General features: G+C 36.3%; 2 protein-coding genes and 1 long non-coding RNA gene across 5 annotated transcripts; all 3 read left to right on the top strand.

The window, feature by feature from the left end:
- The first annotated feature begins 2,141 nt into the window (after positions 1-2,141).
- LOC131330568 (uncharacterized) lies at positions 2,142-2,722 on the top strand. Its single transcript, XM_058364191.1, has one exon. It carries the CDS (start codon positions 2,282-2,284, stop codon positions 2,555-2,557), a length of 276 nt encoding a protein of 91 aa, XP_058220174.1. The 5' UTR covers positions 2,142-2,281; the 3' UTR covers positions 2,558-2,722.
- Positions 2,723-15,055: 12,333 nt separating this feature from the next.
- On the top strand, positions 15,056-15,648 carry LOC131330566 (uncharacterized). The gene has a single exon (XM_058364190.1). The coding sequence runs from the start codon at positions 15,194-15,196 to the stop codon at positions 15,467-15,469; it is 276 nt and encodes a 91-aa protein (XP_058220173.1). The 5' UTR covers positions 15,056-15,193; the 3' UTR covers positions 15,470-15,648.
- A 1,497-nt stretch (positions 15,649-17,145) lies between these two features.
- On the top strand, positions 17,146-20,308 carry LOC131330565 (uncharacterized). Of its 3 annotated transcripts, none has more exons than XR_009201143.1 (3): positions 17,146-17,494; positions 19,112-19,249; positions 19,978-20,308. It is a non-coding gene; the product is annotated as an uncharacterized LOC131330565 (long non-coding RNA). The 3 variants fall into 3 exon arrangements; XR_009201145.1 differs by having other exon boundaries at positions 17,358-17,494; positions 19,118-19,249; XR_009201144.1 differs by lacking the exon at positions 17,146-17,494 and having other exon boundaries at positions 18,918-19,249.
- The last annotated feature ends 593 nt before the right edge of the window (positions 20,309-20,901 follow it).

The raw sequence follows: 20,901 nt of genomic DNA, 5'->3' as shown, positions 1-20,901 counted from the left end.
CATACAAGTTTCTAAACTTACCTCCCACACAGGTTAGGTTAGAAACTAAGGCCATCCACAGTGGTATAATCAAATGTCAATTGTTTTTAAAGTTAACAATGTTTGTGCAAAAGATGACTCACAATGGTATAATCAAACTTAGCAACATCCTTAAAAATAATCAAATTTTAGGTTTTGGATAACCAAAACTAGCAATATTTTTCAATAATCAAAAGCATTTTTAAGCTTTGGATAACCAATTTTAGGCTGTGGACCCCTTATTTTGGTTATGGACTAGAAGCGACCATTGTGAACCTCAACATTGGTAAGCTTAACAACCTCTTAAATGAATAATCAAAAGCTGATGTGTCAACTTTTGGTTATCCATTTTTGGTTATACCATTGTGGATGGCCTAAGTGTTGCGTTATAAAAGTTTTGCCGCATCCGGTAATTGCCATCCCAAATGGGTGAGCTAGCCTTGCAACAAAAAATGAATTTCATAACGATCCAAAAATGTTGTAGTATGTAATGTAACGTAATACATCCATGCCATTAAAAGTCTTCACTTTCTATGGCTTGTTCATTGTCTATTATTAACAAATAATGCTTTCTATGGTCTTCACTTTCTATGGCTTGTTCATTGTCTATTATTAACAAATAATGCTTTCTATGGTCTTCACTTTCTATGGCTTGTTCATTGTCTATTACTCCCTCCGTCCCTTTTTAAGTGTTCTGCTTCGTAATTTCAACTTATTAAAAAGACATCATCATTATACCTTTCACATCAATTTTTTCCTCAACTTTCCCTACTAACCCATCATCATTACACTTTTACTCACTTACTTTTTAAAATGGAATCTACTTTTAGGGACAAAATAGACAATTCACCAACTTTTACCCACTAACTTTACAAAATGGACACTTATTAAGGGATAGCCCAAAATGAAATATCGGACTATAAAAAGGGGACGGAGGGAGTATTAACAAATAATGCATTCTTATATTGAAGATCCACGAAGGCCTGTTGCCCTATGTGGGTGACTAATTTTTATGAGTCAGTGTATACTTCCCCATATCTAACCAGTAACATTATTTGTATATGAAAATACTCAACCATTTATTTTAGAAAATGCTTTACAAAAATGCCAAGGGTCGAATAAAGTATAGAGATTTATGCAGAAAAATGTTTTGCAAATTCAACGGTGGAGGAAAAATGTGTGGACCACCACACCATCGCGATTTTTATAATAGATATTTGATGCTACCAAGATAGACGTAGTTCGGGTTTCCACGAGTATCATCTCTGCATTAGCCACTAGCTATAATCTAAATGATACAAAATTAATCTCATATTGCTCCCATTTTGTTTGGATGTAATTTAAGAAAATCCTGAATCTTGTGTCCAACTCCAACAAAGCCAATGTAAGAAAATATACCCTTTAATAGGGTTAACAAATTAGCTATTGCAATTCAAAAAAGGGAAAAGTATTTCAATTCGGACCGTCTGATTGTATTTTTGGACGGCCAGATTGTGCACGTTGGATACCACGTCAGTCGTACCCTATTTGCATCCAAAATTTCTCCTCAAGAGGAGTGCGGAGAAGCCATCTCCAAATATCAAATCCACTTACATATAGCAAATATATTCAGTGTCCATGGGACAAAGTTGAACACGAATCTGAATCACAAATTCATGTCGGATTCACCCGTATGAATTCTATACCAATGTGTTATTCAAATTCATGATCAAACATCGCCGCGGACATTGAACAATAAAAAATGCTAGGTGCACAATCATCCAAAGATTTCAAACACAATTCGTCACATACATGTGAGTCCCACACAAATATAATACGTGAAACTCACGTATATGTGAGAGATTGTGTTCGGATAATTGTGCACCTGTTACCTATTCTCCAACTTCTCCCACATACGACACCTACCCCACACGCCCACTCCAACTCCTCCTCTTGGAGCAGCGGTTTTCTTCCCAAACTTCGGCAGAAAATGGATTGTTTAATAATTGAACCCCAAGTCTGTTGGCGCATCACCATCCCCCCATCACACGCCCACGTATTCACAGTCCAAACCACCACCAAAAAGCTAGAAAACAAAGAACGCCCGCCTCTGGTTTTCTTCACTTCTTGATTAGCTGATTTCCCATATATATACGCATCTCCATGAACACTACCATCTCATCTGCTACACAACACATTCACATTTACTACTTCAAGTTTCTCTCTTGTTTAAACACTAGTATTTGTTTACCAAATTCTTCAAACCAAGAAATCAAACAAGACCATGAGTTCAACGAGCAGAGCTTTGATTGCTGCCGCGAGCGTCGGAGCTGTGGAGGCTTTGAAAGATCAGGGATTCTGTAGGTGGAACTACACCATGAGGTCGGTACATCATCACGCCAAGGCCAGTCTCAGGTCCTTTTCTCAGGCCAAGAACCTCTCTTCCCCGTCTCCAGCGGCGGCCGCGTCTGCGAGCAGAGTGAGGGGAGGAGAGGAGGCGAAGCAATCGGAGGAGTCGTTGAGGAGAGTCATGTACTTGAGCTGTTGGGGTCCCAATTAGTTGATCCTGTAAAAAACCCAACAATTAATTGGGCTGAGAAGTAGTAACTTCGAGATTTTCGGGTTTCGATGCAAAACGGACGCCCGATCCGATCTGATGTAAATACTAAATGTAGAAATATGTCCTCGGATTTATTGGTAAATGATAATCAGTCTTTTCCTCGAATTTCTGGCTCTTCTTTGGTTACTATCGATTCGCTTCAGCTTTTTGTAAGCATTTCTTGGCTGTCAATTTGTTCCATACGACAAATGGAAATACAAGTTCTTTGGAATTTAGATTACTAGAGAGGCTATAGGATGCGACTGGACGGTCTGGTTAGACTCTTTGAGCCGTTGTGGGCTCTTTGCGAGCCCACTTCACTCATCAGTCTGGATCATGCAACACATTATGTTGATTGAACGATATCCAATCAATTTAATGCGATTTTTTGTGATTGTTCTACCGGACATGCTCTACAACATGGCAGCAGGCCAGTAGCTAATAAAAACTTAGAAATGGCAGTGTACTGATTCAGATTGAAGAATGTGTTCAAGTTGATTGAAGAATGTGTTCAAGCAAATACAAACATAGAAATGGCAGTACTGATTCAACATAGCAGTACTTTTTTTGGGTCAAAACTAGCAAACTGATTCATCGAACAGATGGATCCGACTTCCGAGTGAAGTCTTCAGATTGAAGAATGTGTTCAAGTCTAAGAAATGGACCAGTAAACCCCATCACGGTGACTGCAAAATGGGTCATTGCTTGACTCAGATTCAAAACTTGCTTTGTGCTGAAGTAATAATCCATACTCAAATGCAGTCTTTTGACGAGTTCAAAAATGGTAATTGCTCTTAATCCTATTCCCGTAGAGTTTGATTGTGTATGGCTGCAATTAGAACATCTTCTACGCATGAGTTTTAAAAAATTTGCAATTTTATGTTGTTTTGATGGGCAAAGGGATCAAGTCGAAGTTGGGAAGATACTGCGAGTTTCTTGACCCTGAGTGTCCTTGCCCGGTAAGTAAAGACTATATTGGCATTCATGGAATTTTCCAAAAATGATCTTATTTGTCATGTCCGCTTAATGGCTTTGTAATTTGTTTCTTATATTATTACTGTATAGGCCTTGGATAACCTTAATCGACAATTAGTTGAGGCTGAGGCTGCTATTGAGGCATGTAAACGGCAAACGGCCTCCAGAAGAAAGGCCCACCGTTGTTGGGGAAGGACTTGTTATAGATGAATGGGTGAGTTCTCCAAACTTTTTCGATTCTAATTTATCGATTAACCTTGTGGAATTTGCTTATTATACCTTGCTTTTGAACATTATTTCGCTTCTTTGGCTTTTCCAGAAAGTAATGAGGAAATTAGTGTTGTGTCCTCTTGTTTCTAAGAAATGTGTTCAAGTCTAAGAAATGGACCCGTAAACCTCATCACGGTGACTGCAAAATGGATTGCCTGACTCAGATTGAAGAATGTGTTCAAGTCTAAGAAATGGACCAGTAAACCTCATCACAGTGACTGCAAAATGGGTATCGCGATTCAAAACTATGACGACTGCAAAATGGGTCATTGCCTGACTCAGATTGAAGAATGTGTTCAAGTCTAAGAAATGGACCAGTAAACCTCATCACAGTGACTGCAAAATGGGTATCGCGATTCAAAACTATGACAATAACGTGAATATGTTTAGAATCAGATTCAAAACTTGCTTTGTGTACTTATCAAAAAAAAACTTGCTTTCTGCTGAAGTAATAATCCATACTCAAATGCAGTCTTTTGACGAGTTCGAAAATGGTAATTGCTCTTAATCCTATTCCCGTAGAGTTTGATTGTGTATGGCTGCAATTAGAACATCAACTACGCATGAGTTTTAAAAAATTTGCAATTTTGCAATTTTATGTTGTTTTGATGGGCAAAGGGATCAAGTCGAAGTTGGGAAGATACTGCGAGTCGGTTTTCTTGACCCTGAGTGTCGTTGCCCTGTAAGTAAAGACTATATTGGCATTCATGTAATTTTCCCAAAATGATCTCCTTATTTGTCATGTCTGCGTAAGGGCTTTGTAATTTGTTTCTTATATTGTGTTGCATTACTGTATAGGCCTTGGATAACCTTAATCGACAATTAGTTGAGGCTGAGACTGCTATTGAGGCACGTAAACGGCCTCTAGAAGACAGGCCCATGCACCGTTGTTGGGGAAGGACTTGTTATAGATGAATGGGTGAGTTCTCCAAACTTTTTCGAATCTCATTTATTGGTTATCCTTGTGGAATTTGCTTATTATACCTTGCTTTTGAACATTATTTCGCCTCTTTGGCTTTTCCAGAAAGTAATGAGGAAATTAGTGTTGCGTCCTCTTGTTTCTAAGGAAAGTGGCAGTAATCCTTAAATTGTAGAAGTGCTCAAGGTGGTTTGCTGAAAGGTAAAACAGATATCTCTTTTCGTTTGTCAATTTTGATACTCGATTTTTGGTTCTTGCCTTCTTACTTGTCGATAGAAATATTTTCATAACCATAATAAGGTGTTAAGCTTTCATAAGTGAAAAGTTACCCTTTCTGCAGAAATCGCATTTGATGTATGCATGCAAAATTAGACTTCACTAGAAAAAACACAACTGAAAAAAAAATAAAAATAAAAACCTTGTCTCTCATTGGGGCAACCAGTTTCATGTTTATTATTTGGACTTTCACAGGAACACATAATGAATTTTAGGGCATCCCAATGAAATGTTACATCCTCTGCTATATCTTTATGTGCTGATATAGTGGTTGAAAGTCATGATAGGCATATTGTCATAGAGACGCTATTTATGTTCATGATTTGTGGAATGATAGGGCTCCAGTAGTAACCAAATTTGATTATATCTCCAGAAAAGTCTGATCTTCAGTTCGATCTGAAACACTTTGATCTTGCTTTACTATATTTCTAACTTGTTTGGAACTTGGACATGTTGCCTGTTGGCCGATAAAAGAAACAAATTCGAGTAGGTCTTTGTTTGTCGTTATCTTCAAACCATATTAATGACACACTAATCCAGGGACTGTATGCCTAATGCATTACAGATGTCAGGAAATAGTCACTTAATTTGGGACTGAATCCACTTGGGACACTTAATTTTGATTGCTTTACAACAGATTTTTCTTGTTTATATACACTTTCAATAGGTGTTTCTAGTCTTTCGTATTACTCCCTCCGTCCTGGTTTGTTTGTCCCATTTTTGACTTTTTGAGAGCATTTAACCTCTCAAAGAAATGGCTATAATTTTCAATTCGTAATGCTTTTAATATGAAATATAGATCTTATTTGATAGATCTCAATTAGTTTTATTATACAAAATCAAAAAAAAATTATAAAGTTTAAGATATAAGTATATTTTTTAGAGACACGTATTTCGATAATTGGACAAACAAATTGGGATGGAGGGAATACCGTATTTGTTGGGTACTCTCAAGATTCTTGCGGGGGAGTTCGAAAGTCTAGGAGAAGAGTTCTCTAAGGTCTATACAAAGCCATGGAATACTCATTTAATTCTGCATCAAAGAACAAATTCAGCTATTGTTCTCTTTCTGAGTTCTGCTGATATTATCCGCAACAATCTGCTTGGCCCTAACTTTTAATACCTGAAGCTTACCCTAAATCGTTATTTGTATTTACAATCTTTTTAACAACACACTGTCAAATTCAACCCTATAATTAAAGCCGTTTAATGCCGAGTTCTTATTTATTGGGAGCTCGCTGTTCATATATATAAAGGTGTGTCGGTGGTTAGTTAAAGAGGAAATTACCATTTGTGTGTAAATTTGCAAAAGTACAATCACTTAACATAAAATGTACTATAATCCTAAAGAGAAGTAAAAGTAATTATCAAAAGTACGAAAGGAGTACAATAGGCCTAAAAAGTCTTGTAAGCTTATAAACCACTTCCGCAAAAATAAGAAAAGAAGGATACATGGTTATATATTAGGAGTACATACTTGCTGAAGTTAGGTACTCAAGGGTTTGCATCTGCTGAAGAATGCATACCAAGTGTATTTTCCGGATTTACACTTAGTTTGTGAAGGATTACTCGCTTGAGAAAGAAAAATAGACAGTTATTCTCTGAGGCGGCTCTGCATAGCAACCAAGGTGGTCACTTGAACGTCCTTTTTTTTTTTGTTAAGCTTATACGTAATATGTTTAGTTTAATTTTAGTTTATCTCTTTCTTGAACACCCAACCCAAAATTATTTGAACACCTAACCCAAAAATATTTGAATACCCAGCCAACAAATCAATCGAATGAATAATTGTCCAATCGATGAGAGATCAGTAATGAATAATTGATTGGTTACGTACATTGAGAGTTGTGTTTGATCGTTGATAATGAGGGTATTATGCAACAGTTTCAAAATATGAAATAGCGTCGACGAAAATTATAATATACTAGCTCATTTGTCCCAAAAAGTTAATCCACTACATACGTGCAATATACATGCAATTTTTGGATAAAACTTTATGTTTTGATCCATTGCATGTCTTTTCGTAATAGACTAACTTTTTGTAACACAGAGATAGTATACTTTCCTATTTTTGAGTGGCATTATAGATAAATTTTATTGATATACAATTGTGATTTTTAAAATTATTAAAGATTTTGAACACTCTTCTTAGTTTTTCTGGAGCCGCCACTGATTTAGATCGGAATCGAAGCGATAAGAACGAAAGCCCTACCCCATTGCTACAACTATTGTCAGTCTTCAACTCAACCCCGGCCCCTTCCCCGAAATCCTCAATGCTCTTACCCACCTGCCTTTGGTTCCAATAAGTGCTTATTTTTTTCTAGAACAGTATGTTGCTAAATTGGCTAGTTACGTTATCTTATTCTGCTTTTAAAATAATTTTTACTCCATATCATATGGTACTTTGTAGTCGATATAGTTTTTTATGGTTTCCGGTAAGTTAATTGTTTAGCAACCAAACAAACCACGAAGAGGGAATCTACCATTGGAAGCCAGACAGACACCAACAACGGAATCAAGAAAACTCAAACAACAAAAACAAGGGGAAAACATATCCCATAACACAGGCGAATACGGTTTTAGGACAGCGACCTTCCAGGGATCTCACAGCCTATTATCCTTACTCCAACTATCTAATACTCCATATCTTACTGACTATGACTGCAATTTTAAAGTTTCATGCCGTATCTTAATTGTTTAGCATTTTATGATGATTGTGTGTTAAATTCCCAACAGATACTAGGCACCATAGCAGGCAAAATCACACAAAACAGACAGTTAAGCTGTGAACATGCTATGGGAAACATCTCAATTCCTTGCTGGTGTAAATTGGGACTCCCAAGTTGGATTATATATTCTCATTGGGCTACCACTACTACTAATGTTCAGCAACTAGTTGATTTTTAAACGACATGACCGCTAAAAAGGAGACAATTTGGATAAGTGCTTAGTTGGAGATTTAGTTCCAAGATAAATAATCTTTTGTTGCTTGCTAATCTCATCAGACTGTGCTGCTTAGTAGGAGATTTGGTTGCGAGAAGAATCTTCTTTTAATGTTACTTAATTGGGTTGAATAGTGGGATGTGGATTGATATCTAGATCCACTAGCTTATATTCTGCACTAATCTTATACTAATCCCAGAACTGGTGAAATCCTATCCGTCGTATAAAATTAGATAATCCGTATTCTTAAGCTGTGTTTGGGACATCCGTCGAAAACTCCATGTGGTTATGTTGAATACAGGTTTCTAAAAACAGGTTTGTATTTCATTTGGTGCATAATTTCTGGGTCTGAGCTCCCCATGTGATGTTTGTTGATGATTATGAGTTTTCTAAGGATTCCATTCTCTGTTATGGCTCATGGCTGCTTCTAGATACTTACCAAGATAGATTCTGCATTTCCATGGGTGACCAAAACAGGTACTAAGTCCTTGTTGTAAAATGACAAATACCTGATTTAATAGTCAAAAGGCAATAAGAGTGGAGGATCATATCTTTCAGGCAGCTTGAAAAGAGTATGATCATGGCAAGTGGTGGTTAATTGTAGTTAAATAATTTGTGTCCTGTGGCGAATATATTACATTAGTTGAATTGAACTGCTTTCTTTAAGTAGATAATTGTTACAGTGGGGTTATCCTTAGGTTAAATTAACATGTCTTTGCTCCTCTCAGGGATTCTATCTGCTGGTGCTGAAGTCTACTATCTTGATGGAACATATGTTCCACCTCCTGGCCATCTTGCTTTTTTGATAAATGCTTAAGCAAATATTACATTTCCAGTGGGATCGATGTGGAACTCTTTTTTGTGTCCAAGACTAGGAATACGGATAATTTTGTGTATAACTACCTGTTCCCCCCACCCGACTATTTCCCGCATATTGTCCACATGAATTTGTTGGGTAACTTTGTTAGATCAAATACTAATGCATGAGGAGAAGATCCAAACGATCCAAGAATTTTTGAATCTTAGTGCTGCCTTATTTTTGATCAGGAATGCTACAGACACAGCATAAAATATATATCCACGTGAAAATGAGTGTGTACTGAATGTGTGTCTATATCTTTTTTTCCCCCTCTTTCTCAGGATAGATTCAATTGTAACCTTTGTGGGGTGGGGTGCAAGAAAGCCACAAACTTGCTAATTATTAGGGGGAAACTTTTTGAGCTCAGTGGTGTATAAAGTTGGATTACTTTTAAGTGCTTTACCAAAGTGGCTTTGGACGTTCATATCGTGGACCTCACTTGAAAGGTTGTGACTGAGTAATTCAGTGGTCTTCGCGGCTGTATTACCGCTTGGTACCCCAGCATTCTTCCTCAGTTCCTCGTCACATTCATGTAAGGTTCATACACTTTATCATGGATGTATAAAATGTATGGTGGAGAAGGGTGTTGCAGCACCGTCATGTGGTGCCCCAGGCAGTGGTGGATCCAGAATTTTAGACCCAGGGGGGCCAACTTAAGAAAGTTTTTTCATTCAAAAATATGCTCAGCATATCGTGTAGCTTTTGTACTATATTCCTATATTGTATATGACATTGTTTTATTTTTCAATCAACAATTAATTGTGACACTCATGTGATTATTTCCATCAATGAAAAAAATTTACATGACAATGTAGAATAAATACAATTTTTTATAAGATTACATCAAAATTGTTTAAGTTTTCGGAGATTTGTATACTAATCATATACATACTAATTATATTATATTATATTATATACTAGGACTTGCAGGCACGGGGCGATGAATTTGTTATTCGATTTCTAGTGACCTTAGCTAGGTGTGAGAGTTTAGCTAGCACAATGCTCGTGCCTGAATGCTCTCGTGCCTGAAGGCACGGATCCAAAAATTGTTATTCAATATAATTTCGAGTAACCTTAGTTAGGCGTTAGCAAACTGATCGTGCTTAACATTATGAACACAATGAATGTGACATTATAGAGTATATACAAACATAACATCATAGCTCAGTAACCCCCTCGAATGTGCATAGAGAGACTCCGAACGTAAAATAATTGTACCCCTTGCCCGTGCCTAAATGCTCTCGTGCCTGAAGGCACGGATCCAAAAATTGTTATTCAATATAATTTCGAGTAACCTTAGTTAGGTGTCAGCAAACTAATCGTGCTTAACATTATGAACACAATGAATGTGACATTATAGAGTATATACAAACATAACATCGTAGCTCAGTAACCCCCTCGAATGTGCATAGAGAAACTCCAAACGTAAAATAATTGTACCCCTTGCATTTTATCCCGCTCTTGATTTTGCTTTAGCCAACAACTATTAAGAAGACAACCACTTATTTAGACTTCCACTGTTAGCATGGTGTGTTCGGCATGGATTGCCAACTGCCAAAAAAGGTGATATTTTTTGAAAGGAGGAATCCAACAAAATGAGATTGTAAAAATGAAGGGAAAAAAACCTACCAAACAATCAATTGTTTTTCAAATTTGTTGGCTACTAAATGGATATATGGTTCCTTGGAGTGTGATAAATCCTTGCCGGAAAACAAACTTAGTAGCATGGATAGGCAGTTACGATAAATATAGAGGAAGTGTGTGTGTGTGTATTAATTAGTGGAAAATAGAAGGTTTCTAACCCTTACTCTAACATCACAATTAACATCTACTCTTTTCACAAAAAAGATTAGTTCCTAATCCTTGAAACATAAAGAAGTGGCCGAACCGAGAATTGGTTGAATTATAATATGAACCCAACTAAATGAATCCTAATCTAGCAGAGCAACAATCATAATTTGCAAGCCACTCACCCCGTCTGCAAATTTTAGGAAAATCTTCAACTTGGTTTCCCTGTCTAAAACCTTGTCAATTGCCATGATGGTGGTCAAATAGGATGAAGGGAAGGACATCGACGTGGCATTGAGATAGCTCCACGCCAGTTCTTAAGTCAATCCTAAACATCAAAAGGAGAAAAAAGATCAAAAGTTTTACGGTTACACAGAAGACTCATTGGAAAGCTAAGCAATAAAGTTTTATGGTTGAAGTTTCTCACTGAATTCTCCCTGAAACTTAACTCAATGACCGGATAGCGCGCTCTTTGTTCTTTGTTATCTATAGCGGTACTCTGTTGCCCCACATGATTTTCTTGATGGTAGATTTTCCTTACACAACATAATCGTATCATTAACGATCTTTGAATTATATATAATAATAAAAATCTATTTTTTTTAATTCTATCCCTGGATAGGGGCTAGAACTGTACAATTTTATACTAAAAACTGGGAGGTGAATATGCCAAGGAATTTTAGTTATCCTGAAGCTTTTTTAATGAATCCAACATTTCAGCACTCACAGATCGATTACTTGCTAATGAAAGAATCCAAGCAAAATTCACTTGGAAACATTCAGAATTAGGCTTTACAACTTGATGATACAATAAAACATGAAGTAAGCTGTCAACCCCTAGCATGCGGCAACCCCAATAGTAACCACCACCCAAACTATCTATACTCCATATAGGAAAAAAAAATGGTGTCATTCTACAAACCAACTAACCAAGAAAAGAAAAAAAGGCACATCAAGAGCAAAAAGAAGAGTCACCCAAAGCAATGACAACAATTTCATTCTTATTAATTAAGATAACGAATTTGCCGATCAATCAAATAAGTACTTGCACAATCCCTAGTGTGCTTTTCTTATGGACACACACACCGATTTAAAAAAGTGCATTATTCGCCTAGCAAACAAAGATATGCATAGCCACTGTTGGCACAGAAATGAAACCGGAAACCATAATTCTTATGTTCAAATCTGAGCAAACTTGATGGAAACATACCAGAGAGATCATGAACATAAGACTTCATGATGGTGTGACACACGGAATGGCGACTAAAAGTTACCTTATTATTATTCCATATCGAAGTAGTCTTGTTGTATTTGCCCTTCTTATTCCAATCCTACAAATTCGAGTAGATTACAAATGAATAAATTATTCGAGTAGATTACAAATGAATAAATTATTTGATCACGATAAGTAAAGTGTGGATAAATAAAATAATTATTTGATCATGATAAGTAAAGTGTGAACAAACAATGAGAATAAAAATTCGGACAATGAATGTGACATTGTAGAAAAATTCGGTCATTAAAAATTCGATCATTGAAAAAACTAATTGATATTTTCAAACCGAGTTGATATGAAAATGGTAATGAACAAAGCTAACCAATAAAAATTCGGTCATTACTAGCAAAACTGCATTTAGTTTAGAATTCATTACCAAAACTGAAAAAAATACATGCATTCCTTACCAGCAATATCTCTCTTTGGAAAAAAAATCATTACCAAAACAGGGAGAAAAAAAAAAAAACATTACCAAAACTGAAAAATTCATTACTCAACCATTTATTCTAGAAAATACAAAGTATTTACCAAAATGCCAAGGTTTAATAAAGGGTGGAGATTATTCAAATAATGTAGACTAGAAATCACAGCTTACCAATTTGTGGGTGAATTTGTATATTTTGCTCTTTAACTTCAACCTGAGCATCCTCATGGAGCCATGTATTTTTCAATGTGAGTAGACTTAAAATCACAGTTTATTTCTTCATCTATAAAAAAGTTGTAGTTTATTTACAGACTTAAAATCACAGTTTATTTCTTCATCTATAAAAAAAAAAATTTGCAGTTTATTCGAATAATATAGACCCAAAATTATAGCTTACCAATTTGTGGGTGAATTTGTATATTTTGCTCTTCGACTACAACTTGAGCATGAGCATCCTCATGCGTATCCACTCGTTCAGTCACTGGAACCATATTAATTTCATTCCCACTATTCATCCTGTAATTCTGAACAAAAAAGAAAAGAAAAGAGAGAGAGTCAAACAAAATAAGAATAAGAAAACTAACTCTTTTTTTTTACTTTCCATAGTCAACAATCGACAATTTTATTAGTCCATAATAGAATCTAACTCTACCTACCTAACTACATAAATCGTGCTATAATACAACACTAACCAATGTTTTGATGGAAATATGTTTTGAAGAAAAGAGCACTAACCAAAATATGATAAACCCAATCAAAAAATAAATCTTAACTCCAACTCCCAATTTTTCTAAACAACATGAAGAGGGAACAAAGAACTGGCTGGAGAGAGAGAGAGAGAGAGAGAGAGAGAGAGAGAGAGAGAGAGAGAGAGAGAGAGAGAGAGAGAGAGAGAGAGAGAGAGAGAGAGAGAGAGAGAGAGAGAGAGAGAGAGAGAGAGAGAGAGAGAGAGAGAGAGAGAGAGAGAGAGAGAGAGAGAGAGCTCACTGTGGAACTAAGAGCCATACCTGTGGAGAGAGAACAATTGGAGAGAAGGCGAGGGTCAGGGGGATAGGAGAGAACTGGAAGGAAAATGTTTAGGGTGAGCGAGAAAACTGAAAATGATGAGAATAAACACCAAAGAATCGGCAATCAAAAATCATTACCAAAAATCAAGCTTCCAATCAATCTGCCATTATATTATTTCTCCCTATTAAATCTTTCAAAAAATTTGCCATGCCAATTAAGATTCCCGTAATTAGCTCTGTCGTTATATTCTTTATCCCAATCAAATCTTTCCAAATTTTGCCATGCCAACCATTAAGATTGACGTTATATTCTTGAATATTGACTGAACATTTCCAAAACTTGAACATTCAAATTGAAAAAATCATTTCCAGAAATTGAAAAAATCACTCTCAACCGTCGGATGAAATCAATTTGAGCCATTCAATGCCAAGGTTTGAATGAAGGGTAGAGATTTATGCAAAAAAAAAAAAAGTGTACTAAATCAAAAGGTCAAAATTTATGTACGAAAAATGTATGGGCTACCACATCGTTGCGAATTGTATTATAGATTTATTTATATTTTTATGGGTCAATGTATACTTCCCCATATCTAACCAGTAACATTATTTGCATATGAAAGTACTCAACCATTTATTTCAGAAAATGCAAAATATTTACGAAAATACCAAGGGTCAAATAAAGGGTGGAGATTTATGCAACAAAAATATTTTGCAAATCCAACAGTAGAGGAAAAACGTGTGGGTCACTACATCGTCGCGATTTGTATAATAAATATTTGTTGCTATCCAGGTAGACGTGGTTCGGGTTTCCACGAGTATCATCTCTACATTAACCACTAGCTATAATCTAAATGATACAAAATTAATCTCATATCGCTCTCATATGATTTACTAATCTTTTTTTGTCTATCCCATTTTGTATTGGATGTAATTTAAGAAAATCCTGAATCTTGTGTCCAACTCCAACAAAGGCAATGTAAGAAAATATCTCCTTTAATAGGGTTAAAAAAAATTAGCTATTGCAATTCAAAAAAAGGAAAAGTGTTTCAATTCGGATCTTCTGGTTGTATTTTTGGACGGCCAAAATGTACACGTCGGGTACCATGTAAGCCATACCTATTTGCATCCAAAATTTCTCCTCAAGAGGAGTGCGGAGAAACCATCCCCAAATATCAAATCCACCTATATACAGCGAAGATATTCAGTGTCCTTGGGACAAAATTGAACACGAATCTGAATCACACATTCATGTTGGATTCGCCCGTGTGAATTCTATACCAATGTGTTATTCAAATTCATGATAAACTTCCCCGTGGGCTAACAATCAAAAATACTAGGTGCACAATCATCACAATCATCCAAAGATTCCAAACACAATTCTTCACATACACGTGAGTCTCACATACATATAACACACGAAATTCACATATATGTGAGAGATTGTGTTCGGATAATTATGCATCTAGTCCCTATTCTCCAACTTCTCCCCCATACGACACCTACCCAACACGCCCACTCCAACTCCTCCTCTTGGAGCAGCGGTTTTCTTCCCAAACTTCGGCAGAAAATGGATTGTTTAATAATTGAACCCCAAGTCTGTTGGCGCATCACCATCAACCCATCACACGCCCCCGTATTTCACAGTCCAAACCACCACCAAAAAGCTAGAAAACAAAGAACGCCCGCCTCTGGTTTCCTTTCACTTCTTGATTAGCTGATTTCCCATATATATACGCATCTCCATGAACACTACCATCTCATCTGCTACACAACACATTCACATTTACTACTTCAAGTTTCACTCTTGTTTAAACACTATTTGCTTACCAAATTCTTCAAACCAAGAAATCAAACAAGATCATGAGTTCAACGAGCAGAGCTTGGATTGCTGCCGCCAGCGTCGGAGCTGTGGAGGCTTTGAAAGATCAGGGATTCTGTAGATGGAACTACACCATGAGGTCGGTACATCATCACGCCAAGGCCAGTCTCAGGTCCTTTTCTCAGGCCAAGAACCTCTCTTCACAATCTCCGGCGGTGGCCGCGTCTGCGAGCAGAGTGAGGGGAGGAGAGGAGGCGAAGCAATCGGAGGAGTCGTTGAGAAAAGTCATGTACTTGAGCTGTTGGGGTCCCAATTAGTTGATCCTAAAAAACCCAACAATTAACTGAGCTGAGAATTTAGTAACTTCGAGATTTTCGGGTTTTGAGTCAGGTCTGGATGTTGCAAAACGGACGCCCGATCCGATCTGATGTAAATACTAAATGTAGAAATATGTCCTCGGATTTATTGATAAATGATAATCAGTCTTTTCCTCGAATTTCTGGCTCTTCTTTGGTTACTATCGATTCGCTTCAGCTTTTTGTAAGCATGTCTTGGCTGTCAATTTGTTCAATACGAGGAATGGAAATACAAGATCTTCTTTGGAATTTAGATTACTAGAGAGGCTATAGGAGGCGACTGGACAGTACGGTTAGACTCTTTGAGCTGTTGTGGGCTCTTTGCGAGCCCACTTCACTCATCAGAGTCTGGATCATGCAACACATTATGTTGATTGAACGACATCCAATCAATTTAATGTGATTTTTTATGTGATTGTTCTACCGGACAAGCTCTACAACATGGCAGTAGCCCAGTAGCTAATAAAAACTTAGAAATGACAGTACTGATTCAGATTGAAGAATGTGTTCAAGTTGATTGAAGAATGTGTTCAAGCTAATAAAAACTTAGAAATGGCAGTACTGATTCAACATGGCAGTACTGATTCAACATGGCAGTACTTCTTCTTTTGGGTCAAAACTAGGAAACTGATTCATCTTTTCGATACCAGAACAGATGGATCCGACTTCCAAGTGAAGTCTCCAGATTGAAGAATGTGTTCAAGTCTAAGAAATGGACCAGTAAACCTCATCACGGTGACTGCAAAATGGGTCATTTATTTCTAACTTGTTTGGAACTTGGACATATTGCCTGTTGGCCGATAAAAGAAACAAATACGAGTAGATCTTTGTTTTTGTTATCTTCAAACCAAATTAACGACACACTATTCCAGGGATTGTATGCCTAATGCATTACAGATGTCAGGAAATAGTCACTTAATTTCGAGCTGAGTCCACTTGGGACACTTTTGATTGCTTTACAATAGATTTTTCTTGTTTACAGTTTCAATAGGCGTTTCAAGTCTTTCGTATAACTGTATTTGTTGGGTATTCTCAAGATTCTTGCGGGAGAGTTCGAAAGTCTACAAGAATAGTTCTCTACGGTCTATACAAAGCCATGGAATACTCGTTTAATTCTGCAGTATTGAACAATAGTATGTTTTCCAGAGATTTGGGAACATCTTTGGTATTTTGCGATGTGCCTTGCGTTTCTTATTCTTTATTGCTTTCTTAGCCAGAATGCTGAATTACCTATCTAATTTAGCACCACTCCTATTTATGTAAAACACTACTACTTTGTAATCCTTGCCTCACTTTATTTCTTATTCTTTATTTCTGAGTTCTGCTGATATTTTCCGTAACAATCTGCTTGGCCTCACTTTTAATACCCAAAGGTTACCCGTAGATCGTTATTTGTATTTACAATATTTTTTAACAACACCCTGTTAACTTCAACCCTATAATTAAAGCCGTTTAATGCTGAGTTGTTATTTAATAGAAACTTGTTGTTCATAGAAAGGTATGTCAGTGGTTAGTTAAAGAGGAAATTACCATCTGTGTGTAAATTTGGGAAAGTACAATCACTTAACATAAAATGTATAATCCTAAAAGAGAAGTAAAAGTAATTATCCAAAGTACGAAGGGAAAATTACGGGAAAGAGGAGTGGACTCCGTCATTTTACCAATACATGATATGCACTTTTGAAATCACCACCCTCATGGCATGGCCGAAACTATTTACCAAGACATGGTAAGAGTATGTTAGTTTACAATTTTACCCCCTGATATAACTCTTCAAGGCCTAATCCACCATTTCAGCGTTTCCTTTCTCTCTCTAACAGGTATTTCCCCAGGCCAACCCCTATCTCTCCTATCTCTCTCTCTCTCTCTCTCTCTCTGCGCGATCACAAATATCCAGTCAACTCTCGCTAGAAATTAAGACATAAACCTCTATCGTCAAAAGGTTGGGCCGATTTTCAAAGCATATACCGCAATGAACCCTGAATAGTAAGTTTTCCTAACTTAGTTGATTAAACTCCATGTAAGCTTTGAAATTTTGATTATTTCTTTAATTTGATGGCAGAAGATATAATTCTCTTTGATTGCTAGCTTTTTGTCTTATAAAGCAGTTGAATTTCTTCTCATAATGGTTGTGTATGTATTGTTTTCCCACCTAATTGTTTTATAAGGGGTCATTGTTTTATTAGGGTTTCATTGTTCATATGATGCTAGTTAAAAAGAATTGTATTATGAAATTCATGTCCTTATTAGTGATTTGGAGTCTAACTATTCACTGGTTTCGGGCCCATACGTGGTTGGAAGGAGTAGAGAAAGTTAATTCTGCGAATTAGATGTGTTTTACAGCCTCAAAGAACGTTTGTTGAACTGCAAATGCTTTCAGAGTAGATTTACTCCTAATTGTTCTTGGGCTTCCATTCTGCACTTCATATGGAATTACTAACAGTGATTAGATAGGATCATCAACAATTCAATTCTGCTTTGGTAGTTGAATTCAGTAGTAAGTAGTAACCAATGATGCTATGGGTTGTGGTTAGGATTCCTTGCCTATTTTGTGTGCATGTCACCAACCTGTCTTGATTGAATCATGTCTTGCTTGCTTTTGTGGCTATTCATCTGATTTTTGTTATGGATATGGTGAGTACCTGAGTACCTTACATTGTTTATCCGTGTTCATATGTGTACTCGGTATGCAAATACAAACAAAGATATATATAAGCAACCTTTTTCGGAAGCAGGTTTGGCGCATATATAATGAAGACCTATTCTCGGATATTTTGTTTTCGAGCTTCTGACTTGCATTGCCAAGCTTCAGATAAAAACTAAGGGCCATGTTATATGTGTGGACAGGGGTTTGGAACCAAGTATTGCACATTTCAGCTTAATTAGATATCCTAATTTCATTTGCATGGACACGATTTTGGATCAAAGATTGCACATTTCAGCTTAAGAAGAGATCTTCAATTATTTGTTCGAAAACGAATGTCTTTAAACCACAGTGAGGTGTTTTTGAGAATTATATCTTGTGCTTTCCTTAAAAATGCCTCCTCTTATGAACGATAAGAAAAAAGCTTTCCTCATCATTCTGTTAAGATGAATTTAGGATGGTTGGTAGAGCCATTCATTAGCTACTCAGCCATTCATTAGCTACTCATTTCTCCTAATACCCGACTGATTAACCTATGTTTCCTTACTAGTCGCCCGACCTTCATCATACTTCTGCTTCCTCATTCCATAGTCGCGGAGAATCAATGCCATATTTAGAAATATTGCACCGGTTGAAGCAAACAGTCACTGTTTGGAGAGTTCTTACCAATAATATTATATTGGTTTTAATTAAGAGTGCAAACTGGGTAATTGGATAGACATTGTATGACTTTGAGATTAGGAGAAAACAATTCAACAATCTTGATCATAAAGGGAGAGTTGTTAGTCATCAGAAAATCTGAATGGAGCTATCTTTTTGCTTTTCATTGATAATTTAGTAGGCTAGTTATGGAATCTACTGGGTTATGGAGTTTCTATTATAACTTATTTGGTATTTTCCCATTTGCCATTTGTTTGTCTAGATCGTTAATTCAGAGTTCGTTTGCGTGTTTATTGTAGTTTAAGACTGAAGAGATCACTGGTATCATGAAAGATTTCAATGAACCTGGCTTTCTTGCTCCCACTGGACTACACCTTGGTGGCACAAAGTACATGGTTATCTAAGGCGAGGCCGGTGCTATGATCCGTGGGAAGAAGGTATTTCATCTCTTCCTTTATCAACGTCTTTCACAATTTTCATGCTGTTCTTGTCATTCAGTTTTTTCCTTTTGCCTGTTTGGCTAACTTATTTAGATTCCATACAAATTTACACTTCCGGTTCTTGAAAGTCACTTAAGTGCATCCTCATCAAATCTAGTTTCTGCATTACATCTCTACCTTGTCCTCTAGTCATTTGTCATTGACAAGATCTAGATCTGCCTTGTATGACTATATAATGGGTAATTGAAGCCGATCACAAAAAAAAGGGGTTAACTGACTATGTTCCCTATTTGGTGCCTTTATAAGTTTGAAATTGATACTTCAACAGTTGGGTTAACTAACTTCATTTCCTATTTGGTACCTTTAGAAGTTTGAAATTCACACATCCTGGTTTTTCCGATTAATTTCATCAGTTTGATTTGCACTGTAGCTCTGTTAGTTTTTATGTAAAATGTTTTCCTATGAAATATTATACTGATTTTCCATTGCGTGTTTGGACCAAAAGTAAGAAACATATTCTTCGAAGTAAAATATTTTGGTACAACTCAAGCAATATCCATTCTACGCATAGAGCTCCTCTAAACCTAGAGTTGAATTCTGAAATAGATCTTTGGTCATCTTATCTCATAGTATTGGCCTCTTATCTCATAGTGTTGGCCATTGTTAATATTATTTTTTCGGAATTGTTAATTTTATGTACTAAGTCTTCTTTCTTATATTTATAGGTCGATTGGTTGGAAGAGAAGATTGATACGTCGTCACTTTTTGCTGAAGATGGAGATATATTATCTAATGTTGGTTGGAATTTGATTGAAGTTTTTGCTCTACTAACTCATTTTTGTATCAAGACATGTATACCTAGGCAACTTAGTTTTGGGAGATTTAAATGTGGATATGATTTCTTTGCAAATGTGTTAGCATGTGGAGGATAGCTAGCTACTATATTTTGTACTCAAGTACTGAGATTGGATGATACAAGTCTGTATTAGTTTTCTAAGGAGAAATGTGTGAATAGAGTGGTATGAAAAAAAAAAAAAAAAACAAGATATTGATGATTGATGAGAGTTAAAAAAACAAAGACATAAATTAGTATTTTATTTATTGGTATATTGCTCTTATTATATATCAAAACAATGAAATTTATTTACACATATACATAGAAAAATATAAATATCTATAATCGGGTTCGGATCAGGTTAAACCGGGGCGGGGAAGCAAATACCATACCCGCACCATTTGCCTATCGGATCGGGCCAGGGAGGTCGGAGGCAGGGACGGATCAGAAGTAATTGTCATTCTTACATAGTAACAAGAAAGTTATGCAAGCACTAGAACTCAAAATTTATGCAACACTCATGACAATTATGCGACCACTAGAACTCTATGTTTATAAATGCAGATTATTTATAAATGCAGGTTAAATTGGAGATGATTCACCTAACTTTTGACACTTACCACTTGTCAAAAAAAATGACGTGGTCTTTTTACAATAAAGATATGGTCCACAAAGACATACAGTTGTAGTCTTTTAGCAATATGGACTTGGTCTTAAAATAACCTCCACCTAACTTTGAACGCTTACCACTTGCTAAAAAATATGGCGTGTTCTTTATAGAATAAACATATGGTTCACAAAGACATAGAGTGTT

The sequence above is a fragment of the Rhododendron vialii genome, chromosome 6a, assembly GCF_030253575.1.
Source record: "Rhododendron vialii isolate Sample 1 chromosome 6a, ASM3025357v1".
Lineage (NCBI taxonomy): Eukaryota > Viridiplantae > Streptophyta > Magnoliopsida > Ericales > Ericaceae > Rhododendron > Rhododendron vialii.
This window is presented reverse-complemented; position numbering and strand designations above follow the sequence as displayed.